The following is a 19,663-nucleotide window of genomic DNA, read 5'->3' on the forward strand; positions in this document are numbered from 1 at the left end:
GAGAAACAAATCATTCATTATTCATGTATGCAAGTAAAAAAAATAAAAATTTCTGTTTGCAGAGTCCAACAGTCACTGCAGAGGAGAGGGCTGTGCAGTCCAGAGCTGTCATCCTTGTCAGCAAAGGGAAGCAGGGACCCAGCCGACTGCATGCAATTAACAAAGGTTTCCTCATCAACCAGAAATGTGCACAGGATGCTTAGGAGGTTGTGCAGGACAGTCATTAAGTAAATTAAGTTTCTGCAAATCCAGAAGCACAAGTGGAAAACAGCAGCCAGTCCCAAATTCTCCGTTGTCTCTTGAGAAGACTGAATGTCATACAAAAGAAATAGAAGGAGAATTAAGTAGTCTGCCTTGGGCAGTACCAGTGTCTTGCATAACCTCTGCTGTTGGGGTTTCAGCCGTATGATACCCCAAGAGTGGATTTCTTTATACTCTGTATATGTACTATATATATATATTCTTCATTATACAGGGAAGGCAAGGTTTATAGAAAGAAGTAATGCCTTTTATTAGACCACAGCTGGGAAAATGAGACGGGGTTTTAAGTACATAAAATACCTTTCTTCAGTGGAATAGAATTCTGTTCTTCAAACAAAACAAAAAATTCAAGGTCAAATACAGCTTGGAGTCAATTACTCAGAGCTGAATCAGATGTGTGTCACGTAATTTTGGAAGTAGAGGTCATTGTTTCTTGCAGACTAGAATGGATGTGAATAGGAAGCTAGAGGGAGATGGTAAACTCCTTGAAATATCCTTGGGGCAAAAGAAAAATAGGCAGTTTATAGCTTGTGGAACACAAAAGAACTAATGAAGGAAGAGAGGGAAGGGAAGATCTGTGCAGGAAGAGCAATTCTGAGTCTGTGGGCTTTGATACCCAGTCCATGCACCCACAGACCTTGCTGTGCCTGCAGAGCAGCCCAGCAGAGCCAGACCTTTCCCTGCTTCAGGCCTGTGCCCACCTGGATGGAAAACAGCAGCCACTGAACAAAGCCAGGTGCATTGACAGGACAGTGGGGCACACCTTGCAAAGATGGCTCTTTGAATGGCTGAAGATTTGCTCAGGAAGCACGTTGCTACAAGCAGGGTGTTTGCACAATCTTTGCTTTAAGGACAGTCTGTGTGCTCTGTGGTGACGTGGGCTGCATGTTAGCAGAAGTCTGAATAAAGGCAGCACAAGCAGATTCATCTTTATCTCTGTCTTTAAAGTTTTTAGTAACATTGGTGGAAGCTCATATCTACATTGAGACTTCCCTGATTTTTTTCTCTCATCTTCCCACAGTCGTTCAGAACTCTCAGTTTCCCCACCACATGGGAATTCCCAACTGTGAAACAAACCCAGAACCACCCTGGTGCCCCCTCCACGTTCCCACTGAGGGCTGTGATGACACTGGCAGAGCACGAGGCCATGAGTGCCAGCCCCAGGCTGTAGCTGGTGGCTCTGGGGCAGAGCAGCCTCTGCACAGCACGAGCCGGGGCAGAAGGGCAGCAGCACCACAGACATCAGGGAGGCTCCACTGTTGCCACCTCATGGGTTTATGTGGCCAGCAGCTCTCAGGGGCAGGAGGGGAGGCTTGGCCACGGTGAAGGCGGTGACGCTGCAACAGAGCATACGAGGAGTGTGCTTTGTGGTAGTATTTATTTAGGAACCGTGAGTAACTACAGCTGTAGCGGTCTCATCTTTGCAATTCTGATGGTTTAACAAACAGGGAGAACATTAGCATATTTTTATTAAGGTACAAAATACACCCCGTTGTTGTCTAAAACATTAAAAAAAAATAAAGTGAGGAAAGCTCTGTATGCTCTAAATCAGATTCCAAACCTTTCTGTATAAGGAATTGTGGCAATACTGTGTTTAGTATAAGAAGAGGTTTTTATCAATCGAAAAGAAAAGACATGCTGGCAATCTGAACTTAGCAACAAAGAGTAAAGCAGTTACAAACCATCGTGTCATCCACATTAGTTGAGCTTTGAATGTAGAAGAGCAAATCATATGAAACACATACACAACTAGGTAATATCAAACAACCTAAGGTTGATAATGTACACACCTGTATTAAAGTACACTACTATTTAATGGTGAGAATTTAAGGTAATGTCTTTTTTTTTTAAAAGAGGTAACCTTTGAAACGCAAATGGTTGCACTTTACACACAAAAAGTGGAAAAGAAAAAGAATCACTTTTGGAATGATACATAGATATAAGACACACTGGTTTTGGATTATGCATAATCACCTTGCAGCCTCTGATATTACCTCTGAACAACAACAAAAAAATTTAAAAGTGCCAATACTGTGAAAGGAAAGCAAAATTACTAAGTCTGAGTGCGTTAACCATTTCTGAGAAAAAAAAAATGGGGTTTGGATTTGTTTTGTTTTGTTTTTCTGCGTTTTTAAAAAACGCAACAGCCTTGCTGGTGCAGGTTCAAGACAAAAACAAGACAGTCAAGCTCATAAGGTAGAAATAGGTCCTATATAGGTTAAGGTTCTTTGGAAATTGCTAAAAATAGAGGAGTTTGTAATCCAGGCTACTATCTTTTTGGCTACTCAAAAAAATCTGTGGGAGTTTCCAGCTTATCATCAGTTGAAATCTGTTTTGCAATTGCCAAATAAATGCAAGTAAAACTTTAACTAACCTGGGATTCCATTCACACACATGCACAGAGAAATCACTGATTGTGCAATAACCTGTTTTTTCACAGCAGCATATATATGAATCATAAGTCTTTATTAGACTGACCAGAAACACAGAAAATATTCTCAGTCTTTGTGTTTTCAGTCTGTTTCTTAAGTAGGCAGCTGCAACTGTGCTGAAGTGACAGACTCCATAAGGGAAAGATGACAAAGTGGGATCAGCTGGCTAAAAGCAAGATCAGGAATATCTCAGGGAACCACCTGGATGTTTGATGCTAGCCAGTAATACAAGGGCACTAACAGCTCACTGACAGAGGCAGTGGAAATGCCTGAAGTTTGGAGTGTGAGAAATGAACCATGCTAATATACAAATTGCAATGCTGGCTGTGTCAAACCTTCCCTTACAGAAGATATAGCTCAGGGGATGCCTATTCCCCAGGACTGGAGAGATTCACTGCATGTCTGGCCAACGATTCCTTTAAAGTAGATCTTGGAGTGCCAACTTAGCTGCAGTTTTGGCTGAGAAAAGTGATGGTAAAGAGCGATGAGCTCAGTAAATAGACTGTTTTTCTTTAAGATGTTCAGAATATAACTTGGTTTCCATACTTTGGTTTTAAAAGCAGTCTGGGCAACTTAGTTGATGGCTTGCTTAAAGTCAATCCAATCATGCTAGCAACTTAAAAAGCCTGCTGGTTTGAAGTAATGCCCATACATAAAGCTAACAGGTATCAACTGATCATGCTGAAATAACAACCCCCCAAAGACCTACGTTTCACACAAGGTGCTTTTGATAACTTGGTTTTCTGAGCCCTATAAGGAGAGTCTTTAAATATTTAATTATTTTTAGCTTTGTTTCATTCTTCCTCCTCTTCATCTTCTTCTCCTTCTCCCTCTCCTTCTTTTGCCATTGTTTCCACAAGGAGCTCTGCGGTGCATGTGGCTTCTCCAAGGCTGTTAACAGCTTTGCAGGTGTATTTGGCATCATCGTCCCCACATACTTCAGAAATAGTCAAAGAACAGTTCCCTTCCTCATCGTAATCTATCTGGAAGTGACGGGACTCCTTGACAGGCTGATCATCCTTGAACCACATCACCTCAGGGTCGGGATAGCCTGGAAGAGCAGAGAGAGAACAGTGACTGCAATAAACGAGCATTAACTCAGTACTTATTACCTTATGCTCTAATTCCTGTGTATGGACGTGCCAATGTGTTGATAGACAAATATTTCATTGACTTCTATTGAAAATAATGCAGATGATTTGAGGCTTTTTTACTTCACATTTACCTGTAACTATTTTTCATGAATAGCAAAAACTGCTCGTGAGCTCTGCGGTACTCGCTGGATTCCTCCTTCCAGTCCTTGAGCAGTGCCTGCAGACAGTTTTTTGTGTGCTGGAGCCATCAGCCAGCAGGGAACTCCTGACACTGCATCTGAGGCTCACGTTACACTGCAGCCTCTCCGGAGACAACAGTTCCCAACACCGAGATTTAGAATTTCAAGGGTAAGCTGGTTTTTGTGCTTACAATTTAATATCTTTCTCAGGTTGCTTTGCTGTGGGTATTCTGAATCTTCCTCCTCCTAATCTGCTCCTTACAAACCAGCTTGTCTAGTACATTGCACTCCCCTTTTCTGTGTTGGTTAGGGTAAGGGAGGAAGTCTGAGAAAAGCATTTTGATTGTGCATCTCACCAGGAGTTTCAGAGCCTTTTGTGAGGCAAATGGCTCTGCTAAGCCTCCAGAGCCGTACAATGCCTGCTGCAGAACAATCCCTTATACAGTACTCTTGGCTGCTGTAACAAATTGAAGGTTTGTGGTCTCAGCCAAGTTCTGGACTGGGAGGGGAGGATAACTCCCCAGTGAGCAGAGAGAAAGTGCAGGAATCCCAAATACAAAGTGAACATTACAGCAATACACTGCAAAGTTTGGAACATCAGCCGTGGTACATCCATCTGTTTTATTCCATGTAGTGCTTGTGCACGTACCCCTCACACTGAGCATCCATTAGCAATAATAATTCATGCTCGCATCTCCACTGTGAAGTAGGAAACCCAGGCAGGGAAAGATTGGGAGCATAGAAACAAATGACAGAAGGTTGATGAGGCAGTTTCTGATTTCCTCATTTTAAGATTATAAATTGACTTTTACACATGCAGGATGGTACTGGCCCTACTCATTTTGTTTTCACAGCTCTTCTGTCAGAATTTCTAGTTTTCATTCACAGTTGAGATACATAAGGTTCAGTCTCATTGCAGAAGTACCAGTGGTCTTGGCCTTTTGACTCTTGGGCTGACCTTGCCTACGCTCCTTGCATGTCTTCTCATAAACTTATACTTTGCATATTCCAGTCTGAGGTTTCTTTCTTGAACTCGTAAGATAAAAAACCCCGAACAACAGAACAGTATTTTCTAGATGTTACTTATGTGACCAGCGCAAGAATATTGTCTTTACTACTCATGCATATACAGTTAGGGACTTGTTTGCCTTTAATAAAATGTATGTATAGCTTAAAGTTATCTTGAGGTGACCTGAAACTGGTCTGTCATTTCAGACAACTGACCTCCTACTAATTCTTGGTCTCTAGCTGGCACTCTCTAAGAGTATACTGTTGGAATTTATGCTTCTAATTTGCATCTTGCTTTTACCGTTCCTTCAAAAATCAAATGACAGTTCCCACTTGCTATTCTAAATTAGTGATTCACACATGGACTCCTGGAGACTTCTGTTCTATGGCAAGCACAGAACAAGCTCCAAATAATTTCTGTTATTTCAATGCATTTGTGCTGGTACATGCAGATATTGGTAAAGCAAAATGGCACTAACTCAACAATAATACAGAAGTAAAAATTGAAAAAGTGAAACAACTGCCCAGTGCAGAAAGCTGACAAGGGGGGAAAGAAAGAAACAGACACACTTATTCAAAATACCTTCAATTTTGCAGTCAAATCTAGCAGCACTTCCCTCCACAACTTCCATGTCAAGGATTTTTTTTGTAAAATATGGCTTTACGTGGGGCTTTTCTTCAGCCACTTCTTCGAGGAAAGCATCTGGAGGAGAGCAAACAGGTAGTGAGCAATTTTACAGGGCATGTTCTCAAAAGATGTATTTTAGTTTTTAATTACCAGATGGTAATGAAAGCATCTTATATTTCACTTAATTCTGTCAGACTAACAGGACAGTGAGAACGTTGACTGCTTATCTTTGTTCCAATCTTTTGCAGCTGGACAAGGATTCAGGCCATAAATAGAAAGAAATGGATGTACAGGGCCACCATGCTACAAATGCTCAGCATTTTTCCCTTGAATTTGTTTCTAACCAAACCTGGACTTTTGTTAGTCAGAGGGATAAACCAGCTCCACTGATATTAGGCCCACAGTCTATGTGGATTTGTCAAAATTACTTGCTTGATTTTCAGCAGTGTCAAACATTTGCACCCCTGACTGTTACACACCACTAATTCACATTTCATCTGGGGACGTACAGGAGTAACACAGACATTTCCTTAAATGCCCTGTCTGAGGAGCATGGTTAATGCAGGGTGTGTGCCATGGTTACAGCAAGCGTTAATACTTTATTGCTTGCTTGCTTGGTTGCTTGCATGAGAAGGCAATACATCACTGTCATCTTTGTATAAACATGCATTCCCAAACTCAGAGAAAGTGCAGCTGACAAATCTGCCTTAATTCTTTGGCTTTAAAAAGAAAAGAGTTTACTGCCTGTGCTTATACTGTGACATTTTGAGTAGCAGGACAGTATAAGAACAGTGAATTTTTGACAAATTTCTTTAAAAAATAGGAAGATAAAAACAGAGAGGAGTGAGCACAAGAATATCTAACTCGATGGTTGGTCTCTAGCAATCTGCTAAAAGTTTTAGTAGCATTGATTCAGAGACAGGTGAAAATATGGGGCAGAAAAAAATCCTTACCTTCATTCTCTGCTTTGTCTGCATTTATAGGGCTGGTGGGTGAGCTCCCAGAGGCCTTCCTCCCACTCATACCAGAAATCATTGCCATGGACGACAGTCTTCCTATTGCTCGGACAGCATGGCCTGTTTTCTAAGACATAACAGAAAAGGTTTCTGATCAATCCAATCCAACAGGCATGTGCTTTTCTGCAACAATCCTGCTTCGGACAAATTATCTGGGATCTCTGCAAGCCTCACTGGAATTGGTGGACAAACTGCTTATATATAGTTCTGTTGTTCTAGGAGAGACAGAGCAGGCTGGACTGAATTACCAAATTTAGTTGCAGATATAAACTTCCCCTGATGAACTCATACCTAAATGAATGTCTCTGTTAGCTGAGGATAAAAAGCACTGTGAGAGAGGAGGGCCAGCAGAGCAGCCCTGTCCTATGTAACTGGAACTGAACTCTGGTGGGGGATGCCTCTCTCTACAGCCTTCTGGGCTGGGCTGAAATTCATCCAACATGGATAATGAGCTGATATGAAATGAATGAGAAAGCACCATCTGCATGATGGGAGCAGACCTCTGACAGGACCCAGGATTATCCACCAGGCTACTAAAATATGCTCCAACTATGAGGACTGTAGTACAGACACTTGTATTGCATGAGCTTCAAGAGACAAATAGAACATAAGAGGGAATATAAGGTAGATTTACAAAAGTTCGTATTTTGTAGATTACTCAAAAGGATCCAGGATTTCACAGAGCAACACCTGTAGCTATCAGCGTGGCACAGATGGACCTGGTACTCCAGTTCCAGCATTAGGAAAAAAGAAGATATGGAGACTGAATATGTTACAGAAAACTGGTCTGATTGAAGGCATGGGAAACTGGGGAGGTTCCAACAAGACAGAATTCTTGGCTTAGTAGAATGAAACTGCCAAAAAATAAGGTACCTTTAGGGAGGCCAGGCAGGTAAGTTCTACCTGAACTGTTCAGGTTTGTTAAGAATTACACAATCTCCCAGCTCTCAGTGGCATGGAGAGGGCAGGGAAGAGACAGAGGCATACCCCCAGAAGAGTAGAAAAAACTAAACTTGAGCTCATATCCCTTTTAATAGCCTGAAATGGGATCACCCTGTGTAATCCATGTGCAGATGTGCACTCTCCTACTGCACAGCTGCAGGAACCAGACCTGCTGTCCTGCATTCCCACCCTGGCCACGCTGGAGCTTTCACCAGCAGCAGAACCCCCCTGGTGTGACGTGTTCCCCAGAATAATAAACATTAAAAATATAGAGACTGAATAGGATATCCAGCCCAATTCCACATCCTCTTCATTACCTGCCATTTTCTTCTGGCCATATATTTCTTCATCCTATCTTTGGAAAGCTTTTTGGCTTCCATGTTTTTGGTGTCTTTTTGCAGCCAGGGATGCTGAAGACATTGAGTACAATTTAAGCGACTCCTGTTTTTGTATAAAAAGACAGTCAGTGTTGCCAGTAACGAGAGAAGAACCTACCTTCTGTAACATTATTTTGTGCTCTCTTTGCTGGGATCTGATTTTTCTCTTTCCTAAATTTAGCAACAAAGATCACATGGTTTTGCTTTCCCAGCCATTCTAACTTCTTAAACTCACTTTCACAATTTCTGTAGATCTTTGTGAGAGAAAACTGTGCATTTTTAAGTGTTAATAAAACATTATAAAACAAAGCAGGAAAAGCCATATGTTTTAGGCATGGAACACATACAGCAGAGCCACAATGGCAATGATTCAGCTGCTTCATGCTGGCAGAACCCCATCCCAGATCTCCTTTCCTTCACTTGCAGAGATTTCCCCATCCCACCACTCAATACCCTCCTGATATCTAACAGAACAGAAATGTACAAATCTCTCGCCGCCCCTATTCTTCACTTTCCTCAGTGTGCACAGGTAAATAACCTCTGTTCTTCATCCATCCACTTGCAAACTCATTGGAAGAAGTATGTTTCCTTTCCTTGGTTTGTTCAGACACTTCTGCAAACAGGACTTCCAACTCTGATTTTTTTTCCTTGCCCAATTACTACATTTATAAGGAAGCTGTCTACTCAGAGGTACCACACTTAAAAGCAACACACAGCAAAGCTGCACCCATGCAGAGCAAGACAGAACGTGTCATGCAGGAGTGTGTGTCACACGAGTGGGGATCAGAGTGGCCACACAAAAGCCCCGGGTGCTGCTCACCCAAGGGGAGGAAGAGCACAAAGGGCCAGGGATTGAAGCGAAAGCTCCATTGAGCCCCTGCAGCCTGTGAGTGAAACAAAGAGCAGGCACACAGAGCTCCTTATAAAGTACGGCCAGAGGTGCTGCAGCCATGTGGAGATCCACGGGGGGAAACACAAATGGGCAACTTCAGCTAAAGGCAAACACAGAAAGTGCAGCAACTAAATCCAGCGGCTTTACTTCATGTCTTTCTTTAGTAGATTGCTGATAAAGTCCTTGGCATCGTCAGAGATTTCATCGAAAGCCTCATCGTCGAAGTCCCATGTTGCTGAGGTGACATTGGCAAGGGTTTCGTTGTCGTTGTCTCCCATGAAAGGAGAAAGTCCGCTGACCCTGGGGACGGAACAGACACAGACACAGAACAAACCACGTCAATTTGCAAATTACCGGACGAGCATGTTAAAATCGCCTGTGACATCTCCCGTGCGCTGCAGTTCTTTATCAATAAAAGCTTGCTTTAAAAACTAAATTAAATTAAAAAGGACTCACAACTAATTACGGAGAGTCTTATGGGAAGGAAACTAGAATTTTGTCAGCAAAACTGAAAGCCACATTTTTCTAGTTTCCTTCTCTTTTCCCAAGACATTGGAGAATTAGAATTAGATGAAATTGGAGCAAAGTAGTTTGCTAAATGACTTGTCTAGTTCTGCATAACTAATACTGGATTTTTCACACCAAATTCAGTCGAATATCTTTTTTATTCCCCCTAGCATTTCCTCAGTATCACAGAATTGTTAGGGTTGGAAGGGACTTCTGGAGATCATCTAGTTTTAGGGTGATGTTGCTGCCTTTACTGTCAAACCAAGAGGGGTTTTGTACATTTTATTCCATGTACCCCTGCAGAGAGACCCTGAGAAGAAAGATGCATAATGAAATAATGAAATAATGAAATCCACAGGGCTATTTTGTAAACAAACCCACCCTGAATTATATAGACAGTTAAAACAGTGCTGCATCACTGCAGGCTGTGGAGTTATGCAGATGCAGCCAGAAGTAATTTGGTCTTTATGTTCTCCATTAGTCACGATGATGCATGAAATGGAAATAATGCTCTCCTATAACCTAAGTTGAGCTTCCAAGGCTTTCTATAAAATATAACTGATAAATTGCCAGTGAAAGGCAATTACAGAACATCATGGTGTCATTTTTGCAGTCTCTTTCCAGTCGAGCATTATCCTTTATTACACCGTGCATCTGGATACTTTTGATGCCCCTATATATCACACTTTCAGTAAAAAACTTAGAGGTGAAAGGTTGGTTATTCCTTAGAACTACAAGTTACTCACTTTTCCAGGTCCTCCTGGCATGCAGTTTACAGAATAACCTATTCTCCATGAATTTTTATAGACTTTATTTGATTTCTCTGTACAATTTTGTTAACCAGTACTACTCCTTACTTTTAAATATAGAAAATAACTGTAACTTATTAGGGTTCTGAAAACACTACATGGAAATAGTACTATATGAATATCATGGTGCCACTGAATATCACAGAACAGACTGGTTAAAAAAAAAAAGATATGGTTCAAATAAGTGAGCTTTTAGATTAATAATATTAGAATGATCTCCTTCTAAGTTATTTTGCTTCTTTTTTGGATCTTATTACATTAAAAATCTGATTTGTTCCTAAGCATTTTATTTTACAAGCAAAGCAGAAACACACACTCTTTGAAGTCTCACATAGAGCAGACACTAAATCTTTTACCATTTCTGGAAGTTGTGTGCAGTACAGCAGAGTCTAGAATCTTACGTGTATACTTCAGACACTTCTTAGTAATAATACATGAGCTGAAGATAAAAGGCCTGTTTATTCTCAGGCAGAACAAGGTAAATCAGAACAGAATGTATTTGCTGACTTGCTTTCCATTATATGTGGTGCACTCGAATGCAACAGTGAATCCTGACTTTATAAATGTATAAGGTGGCCTAAACCCACGTATGAAGATATAACGGGCACAAGTTACCAAAAGCTGAAAGATGAACGTGCCAGAAATGCCCCCATAAAGAAACTTTACCATGATTGTTCTCTGTGTTTGACACTTGGTTTAGTGGAGGAGAGAAGGTTTGTGCCTGGCAGGACAGCTCTGCAGAGCTGGCACAGCTGCAGCAGCGCGAGGCTCTGCTCTGCCTGCACCCCTCCAGCCCTCACGGCCAGGTACATCCAGGAGGCACAGCAGTCTTTGTCCTGGAATCACAAAGCATTCCTGCAGGGCCTTACACCCACCTCCTCTCCAACATCTGAACATTTGCTCAGTTATGATAGTGTCAGTGTTCTCTATAATGTTTTCGCAAGTGAAAAAAATCTCGTGCAGACCACAGTTCTGATTTTGGGTTCCACACACTGACTGCTGGTTTGTCTTGTTTTTACGCTGTGGTAAGAACGAGTCTCAGCCAAGCCAGCAGCTTATACAGTGACAGGTCTGTGAAGTATTCCTTTAGTTCATTGTCAAAAGAGGGGATGCACATTTTCTCTTCATCCAGTTAAGCTTCCAGAGGACGCACTTGGGCAGCCGGAGCAATAACAATCCCATTTCCCTTCAATCTTGATCAAAGTATGTCAGAGGTGACCTCTACACAGTATTACCACAAATAGTGCAGTGCAGTTCTTGCACTACACTGGACAAGATTTTGGCCTATTTCCAGGGGTTAAAGCTGCAGTAGTGAGAGAGATCATATGCATACTAAAATACCTGCTATAGGTACAGGGACACTGCTTCATGTGGAAACACCACTGCTCCGTGGTGCTGTAAGAGGCAGTGCTTGTACTGCATGTCCCACACAGCTTTTGAAGGGTGAGGATAAATTAAAGAATGAGAAGATTAGAGAAGAAAAAAAAATTCTTTGGTTGTTTTTGGTTTTGTTTCTATTTTTGTTTTTTTTATATGTGCATTTGTTTTGTTTAGTTTTATTTTAGAATTGTACAACAGAATTAACTGATACAATGTTAAATGCTGAGGTAGGATTACTTGATCCCATGCATTTGGTAAATTACCAGGTGGGTGTCAGTTAAGCCCCCACTTGCTTTGTCATTTCTGAACACCATTGTAACAGTGCCCATTCAAACATTTCAATGAACCTATTTTTGTATTTCTGAATGCACTGTTGTAGATTTTGAAAGCTAAAATAATTTTCTCTCTCTACTACAGTTTTACACTGTGAATCAGTTGCCTTGTTGTGGAAATACTTCTAAGGAGAACTGGATTCTTGTTTGTTGTCAGAAAGGAAAATCCAGCAACTAGTGTAGATTATAGCCATAAATTATTTTATCTTTAGCACAGATTTCACTGACCGAAGTCTTGGTTGTTCATTTCTTAATAGCCATTTAAAGTAATACTGGTCCAGCAACTCTTTTGACAGATAATGGAAACAATTTCTTTTTGGAATGCTGAAGTGATAAAGATGAGCTACTGCTCCAGAAAATTAACACTGAGCTTACACTGCAAAGTTACTCTTAGACAAGCAGCAGGCTGTTGTTTACTGAAAACATTTTTCCAGCTACTTTACCAGGCATTTTCCTGGCATGTTAAGAACCATTTGTTTAGAAAGTCTTTCACAGTTTCCACTTCTAAATAAAGAAGAAATATATTTTATCCTCTAGGAGTTCCTTAACATTTATTGGTCTGTTCTAACAAAGCTCTGAGTGCAGACTTAGAAATGTTAAAATTAAAATCATCCAATGTGGATGCAAATTCCATTGCCTATGTAGCAAACACCACAGCATTTCACCTGGAAATCTTTGCATTAAGACTCCCACTAATCCAGGGAAGATGGCTTTGCTGCATGTCTCAAAGGATCAGACTGTGACTGTTCCTCTGCAAGCTGTGCTTGCAGCACCTGGGACTGCAGGCACTCAGCTCTTCCTTACAGGCTTTGCTTTGCATTGGCAGCACAAAAAATGTAACATCTCAGTATGAACAAATCTTGGTATCTGCTTCTGATAAACTTGTGCAGGGCATGTCAAATTAGCATGGGATGATGACATCTGCACCCTGGAGATCATGTAGAGAACTAATTATTTTTCAAGTGAACTAAAGCAAATAAATAGTCTGAGGATACTTTGTCAGGGACACACATCCATGGGACACTTAGCCCACACTGGTCCTCTCTGGAAGATGCAGACCACTGCAGAAGACAGCTCATTGCTGAAACAAGAGTGTTATTGCTGTTCTCCTCCTTGCTTCACATGCCTGGTGGATTAATGAGGAACCACAGTTTGCCAGTGCCACTGAACAAATAAAACATTTTCTTTTCAGCAGTACAGTCTGACATTAAAGCCTTCCTAACTTGGTTTAAGGAAAGAACAAGGAGTGCTCTCACATCTTTAATATAAAGAGGTATAAATTTTTAACATGACATGGAACCGAGTGTAAGCCAGCAGTGCCTTGGTTTATCCAGGTTCCAAGCCAGCACACCCAAAAGATGATCCACGCTGAAAGATCTTTCAACCAACCCAAAGTGCCAAACAAGGGAGGGGGAACAGCAATGATGAACAGCACAATGGATAAAAGGGAATGTTTGAAGAATCAGGGTGTGTGCTGTTAGGAAGGTGCTGAAGGAAAAGAGTGTACAGCAAAATCAAATGTGATATTAAAACAGACTAAGATAAAGTATATTAAAAAATAATAATTGCAGAGATCAGCTATGCTGAAAAGATAAACACAGCCTGACACTGATAAAACAAGGAGAACTTTTGGAACACAAGCTAGGGTTTGAATCAGCCACAGACAATTCCTCCCTGAAACTACTTGGACCCTATGGCACCAGAAGGGAAAGGGCAACCCACATTCAATGTCTGCCCCCATGCAGTGCTGAAACCTTAAGACTGAAAATTGGTTTGAAATAAAAATTAGAAATTGTTTCAGATTATTAAATATTCAAAACAATTACTATCCAAATTGATCATCAGAAAAAAACTAGAAATAGAAAAAAACATTTGAATTCAGCAATGCCCAGAAAAAGAAATGGAACAGAAAGAGCTGGAAAGAATTCAGGAGGTTTAACCTTCATTAGGTAAAGACTATTGTAAATGCAGAAAGAAACACTGAAATAGACATAAATGGAGATGATATACACAAGCTATAATATTTGTGGCCTGTTATTTCAAAGGCAATAGATCAACTTAAGTATGTGGAACAGTACTGTGATGCAGAACAGGACAGAGTACAAGATAAAAGTGGAAGATAAAAAACATGAGGTGGAGAATACAAACGGAAATTTAAGGAAGAACAAAGACAGATGAAGAGACAGGACTGAATAAGTTATCCAGGAAGATTAGAAGGATTTAATATGTAGTTTAGAAATGTGGAAAGGGAGCCCATGAACTGTAAGATGGCATTAAATCAGTTGTGCCATAAGGAAGACAGATGCAGTATCCCAGCAGGGAGTGTAATATCTCTACTTACATCTGCAGAGCAGAGGGGAGAGGTTCTGCTTCAGTGTTTTGGAGGAGTGCTGTCACCCTGCTTCCTACTTAAGATTACATCCCAACCATTTATTCTTCTGCAGGGAAGACCCTTCACTCACAGAGGTTACTTTAGCAGCTCTCTGCTAAAGCCAGTTTGTATTCATTGTTGTGCAGCGCATCATAGAAACACTTTCTAGGCAAGTGATGCTGTAGTGTGTTCCCTGCTGTTTCCCTTGGGACAGATGATGGGCACAGCAGCTTTGGGTCATCAGCTGCCTTTAGCAGAGCTGCCCTTGACTCCAGTGCTCTCCTCTGCCTGCATGGCCCTGCTCCCAGGGCAGGGGAGAGGAGATGCACACGCCCAGGTACGAGCACAGTGGTGTGAGACAGACACCAAGTGAGTGTGTCTTGCACTTCAGGCGTGAGATTTGGCAGTTCTGAGCTTACTATCAAAATGAGAAAGCAGAGCTGCAGCTAAAGAGAGATGCAGTTCTCAAAGACATTTATTTGCATTCTGTAATGATGATGTGATAGTTCATTTTGGATAATGGCTCATAGTTTTGAGGCTGTAAAAGCAGCTGGGCTGTAAGAAAGTTAAGACTGATTGGGAGCCTCTGTCAGTGTGGGATGGAGAGGTAAAGTCCAAGTGATGACTCAAGGGTCTTCCTTCACTTCTATTACTTTATTTTTATGGCAAGGAAGACAAAAGCTGATTATCACTGCTAATTATTATTGTGGCAGTAGCAATGCATCAAAAGAAATATTTCTCATTGTGTTTGGGTAATGCAGATTACCCCTCATGACAGGTTAAATGAGCTTAAATACACCTTAGCAAACAAGTAACTTCATAATATATTTCACAAGGCATATCTAATCGGTGTAATACCACTCAACCTCATCAGCTGAATGGCACACCATCTAAATATTCTGCTTGGCAGAGAGAAACTAGGAGGAAGCAGACTGGTCTTTGGCAAGACATGTCACCTTTTCCCCCCTTGTTCCCTTCGCTTGGTCCCAGCCGATGCCACCGGAATTCCCTGTGCCAGCACCGGCTTGTGCCTCGCTGCTCAGACCGGGAGCACAGGGAACCTCTCCGGGGGCGTCGATAAGAAGAAGACGCGGCCCCGAAGGACGAGGCCGTGGGCGCGGGGCGGGCGGGCTGCAGGGGGCGCTGCAGCACCGAGGGATGCCCGGCCCGGGGCTGGTCCCCGCTCCATCCCGGGATCTGTGCGGGTTTGGCATCGCGCTGCTGCTGCCTGGGTGGGCTGCGGGGCTGCAGCCACGGAACGGCCCAAAGCAGCTTTCAAGATCCAGAAAGAAGTGCTCGGGAGTGAGTGGAAAATAGAAGTCCTGTAAATAAACCGGCAGAGCGAAGTGACCTTGGAGCATGGAGCGCATTTCGCATCTGAAACCGGAGATAACAGAAATATTCCTGGGAGTAAGAGAGAGTTGATGTGGTGGTAGCTTTTGCATAGGCCAAGTAAGGAAATTGTCTTGCTTGGTTTGGAAATGAGAAGAGCATGAACAAGTGTAGGCTCCTGAGAAAAGCAGGAGCACAGAATGAGTGAGTAAAGCTGAGGCAAACAACTGTGCACTGCCAGGGGTCAAGGAGTCAGATAGCCAGGGCAAAGGGGGCTCTTTAATAAAGGAAGAAAGGAATTGAGAGGAATCTTTTAAAAGAACCAGTGCAATACAGTTCTGCCACTAACTTACTACTGAAGCTGGAACAAGGGAGAAGGAACCATGCTCCAAACTAAGCTTCTCTTTTCACTTGTTTATATAGCATTGAATGTGTAAAATGACTGTGTGATTTTACACATCATTGCTGGAAGAAAACCACTATGGAGATACTATTCCCATATACATTTCTCTAGATTCACTGATGTTTATAAACGTGCTGTATCAAATCGTATATAAAGATCAAATCTAATACTGAAATATGTAACCAAGAGCTGCAGCCAAACATCCTCTAAAGTGTTTCCAAAAGCTTAATCCATGCTGCTTATAAAATGTATTTATACAGTGGCTTGTGCTTGGTAATAAATGAAAATGCACTGTGAACAGATATGGTAATGCTGGGATACTTCAGTGTGTCCCACGAGACCCCAAAGTTTCACAAGAATTGTCTCTCATGGAATGAAAGAATGGAAATTATTGGTTAGTGCATGCCCAAATATTTCTCTTTAACATCTAGGAAGGAAAAATAGTTTGAAGTTAATAATAAAACAGTCACATTGTCTTTTTAAATGAGATGAAACATTGCTGGTTTATGATGTAAGAGGTATAACACCAGATAGTTGAATTTCCAAAACTGCAGTTCTGCAGTTTACCAATTGCACCCATCAGAGACCAGCAAAGTTTTATTAAACGTGCTGGAGCTGTTAATTACAATTCAAAAAGCCTGAAAACTTTAGGAGTTGATAAACATTTTGTATGGTCAGCAGCTGTCAGAATTTGTGAATTTAAGAATAGAAAAGTACTCACAAAATGTAGCAGATAACTCCTATACTCCACATGTCTGTTTCATATCCAATAGGTTCATAGTTTATTACTTCTGGAGCCACAAACTCAGGTGTCCCAAAGAGAACTTTCAGATCGCCTGAATTTTCTGTGAAGAATGAAAGAGAAAACCATTAACTGCTGCAAAGAGACTTTTTTAAAAAAAAGTTATTGCCCAGTAACAGGAAAACCAGACTTGCCCTAACATTCATGATTTTGTTAAAGATCTGTATCAGAAGAAATAAATGATGCCTGAATTGCTGTTTTCTTAGCTGATACATGTCTAGCAATAAAGAATAATTTATTAAGCACACAGTACTATATAAGGCACATAAGAAGGTTCGTATTGCAAGGAGCTTCCACAAGACCAAACCAATGAAAAAGGAGAGCCATCAGTACTTAATTCAGATTTGCACATCCTGAAGTAAAAAAGTGCTTGAGCCTCCATCCCTTTAGCAGTTGCACAAGAGAACTGCAGGACTCCAGTGTCAGAAAAAAGCTACATTTTTCACAAATTATTGAACATTTATCAAAGCTTGGGACTCTGCATGTTGTGGCAAAGAGAACCAGTAGTGCTAAAATTTTAACCATAGGAAATGACTATTCCAATCTGAGGCATTTTCTTCTAGTGGAAATAGGAAAGAAAATCAATAGTGGGCTGCATGCCTCTTAACTTTGAAGTGGCACAGGCCAGCAGTGAAACAAGAGAAGGAGCAGATGATATGCACCAGTCAGATCATTACCTCACAGGTAAAACTGGACTTGGGCATGCTTTTAAAACCAGGCTGCCTACAAGCACACCTGTGGAGAAGGGGAAGCACAAATCACCAACTGCTCCAGACTTCTATTCAGCTGGTCTAAAGCACAAGTATTCTAGATTTGCTCTGCTTAAACACTCTGTGGATGCTTTAAGAATGATCTACAGTGAAGCTACTGATACCAATATGAACTGAAAGAATGAGTTGTGAGACAGGTGAGCTGGCTTAACATTCTTGTGCTGACCCACCAGTATTGCCCTGCTGGAAAATACAGTGATGGAAGTAGGAGAAAAACCTGTTCATAACCAATGCTGCCAGATTATGCTGCCAGTGTGCAAGTGAGTGATAAGTCTACTCTCTAGTACAGTGTGAAACACAGAGTCATTAAGTTAGAAATTCTTAGGCAAATCTCAGCAGGCTCATTTTCATCTGTGCTTATTCTTTTCTTATTATTGGGAAGAAGAAAAGAATAATTAAGGTCAGGAAGAAAGAAAACTAAAGCATACTTTAGGGAACGGAGGGGAGGGACCTACAGCCTAGTAATAGAATTGTATTGTAAAAAAGGAATATGTCAGAATATAAATTGTGTCTGACTTGAAACAGGCTTGGATTTAGGTTGAGAAACTCATGTCCAGGTCTGCACATCTGCCTGAACCATCGGTGTATGCCTCAAGTGAGATTCATTGCATTAGGTTTATCTTTTGTGCAAGAGCAGCAGCCAGATTAGGCACAGTAAAATGTCCTAGTGGGGGACCATTGCTCTGCCAAAGAGATTACCATCTAAACAATACAGATATGGATGGGAAGGCAAACATTCCAGTCCTGCTCCTGTTAAGGTTACCATGAAGGATTACAGGTATTTGTAGCTCTACAGTAAAGCTAAAAAAAATCCTCAAACAACAGCAAATCAAAGTTATCAAAGTATTGAGATGTCTACAAAAGAAGCAACCTGTCCACAACAGTGAATTGGAATAGATTTTTTTTATTTACCAGAACTTAATTTACCAATTTTTGCAACATAAATACTGATCCCAGTACAGACTCCACTCCAAACTTAGCTCCATTGAAAGTTAAGGCATTTCATGAAATGTAATCAAACACCTGAAATAGTTCTCTTTTGAGGTACACAAATTCCCAACTTACCAAATGAAATCTGAAACATATATGGAGTTAATAACTTGCCTAATGGTTGAACACCATGCTTGAGGCAACTTTGGAGCACAACCACAACAATTTACTTGCACTTGTGCCAGTTTCCCCTTTTAAATGCTGTGACACCCTTTTTTGCTCTGCTCAGGTATTGTTATAGTAAATTAATTGCAGAAACCTAATTTTCACATATTTTCCCATGTCCCATCATTTTTAGAGACAGAAACAGAGAGAAGAATTCCTGGGAGCAGCTGCAGGAAATCACCAAGATCTTCCTATGGAAGTTCACCAACATCAAGACCCTCCTGCTCTCTGACTATCCTTTAAAATTCACATTCAAAAAGTATTCCACAATATCCCTACAGTCACATAACCAGAGTTTTCTTGCTGCAAAGAAAACATGGCAAAGAAAACATCTAAAATAACTTAGCCTTTCTCCACAGTGGCAATGAGGAGTGACTGATCACCTTTCTTTTCAAAGTGCCAACAGGAAGCCTAAGATCCCATTTTCCCATTTACCTTTGTTTTAAAGTCAACAACTTACATTTTTCTTTCAAACTGTCCTTACAAGAAATTACTGAAATTTATAGCAATGAACCTGTTTTCTAATAGCTTCATCATGATCATCCAAGTCTCAGGCTCAGATTTTCACATCCAAGTTTGGAGGCTTTTCTGTGCACTGTGTAAACTACCATGAGCAACTGTGTATGCAAAAGGCTGGTGTATGAAATGTGCTGCCCACAGGTCAGAGAAATGTGGATTTTTTTTTTGAAAACATGCCATTTGAGTGCAAGCATACAGTGTGAAACAACTGACACAGCATTTTCTGTGTATAAAGAAAAAAAAAAGGAAAAGAGTAAGACCCTTTCTATGCAGTTTTATGTCAAATCTTTACCCAGTTGTTTACAAGCTCAGTACACAAGTAAGATCTGTGTTTGAATATCCCTTAGTTCAGATAGAAAGCTGACAAGCTAGCTGGAAACTGTTGCTGACACTGTGTATAATCAACTGATTAAAAATATATATCTTTACAGTACTCAAAAACCATTCTCTTTTC

The 19,663-nt window shown here is 41.0% G+C and overlaps 1 protein-coding gene across 1 annotated transcript in view; it reads right to left on the minus strand.

Moving 5' to 3' along the window:
• Positions 1 to 1,620: 1,620 nt before the first annotated feature.
• MYLK (myosin light chain kinase) overlaps positions 1,621 to 19,663 on the minus strand; it is a 141,385-nt gene continuing 123,342 nt past the window's right edge. Inside the window, exons 26-31 of the mRNA XM_083864760.1 lie at positions 16,685 to 16,808; positions 8,977 to 9,129; positions 7,878 to 8,001; positions 6,556 to 6,685; positions 5,558 to 5,677; positions 1,621 to 3,744 (exon numbers count right to left, since the gene is read on the minus strand). Coding sequence (XP_083720886.1) covers positions 3,488 to 3,744; positions 5,558 to 5,677; positions 6,556 to 6,685; positions 7,878 to 8,001; positions 8,977 to 9,129; positions 16,685 to 16,808 — 908 coding nt within the window. The 3' untranslated portion in view covers positions 1,621 to 3,487. The remainder of the gene's footprint in view (positions 3,745 to 5,557; positions 5,678 to 6,555; positions 6,686 to 7,877; positions 8,002 to 8,976; positions 9,130 to 16,684; positions 16,809 to 19,663) is intronic.

The sequence above is a fragment of the Zosterops lateralis genome (assembly GCF_965231275.1).
Source record: "Zosterops lateralis genome assembly, chromosome: 7".
Lineage (NCBI taxonomy): Eukaryota > Metazoa > Chordata > Aves > Passeriformes > Zosteropidae > Zosterops > Zosterops lateralis.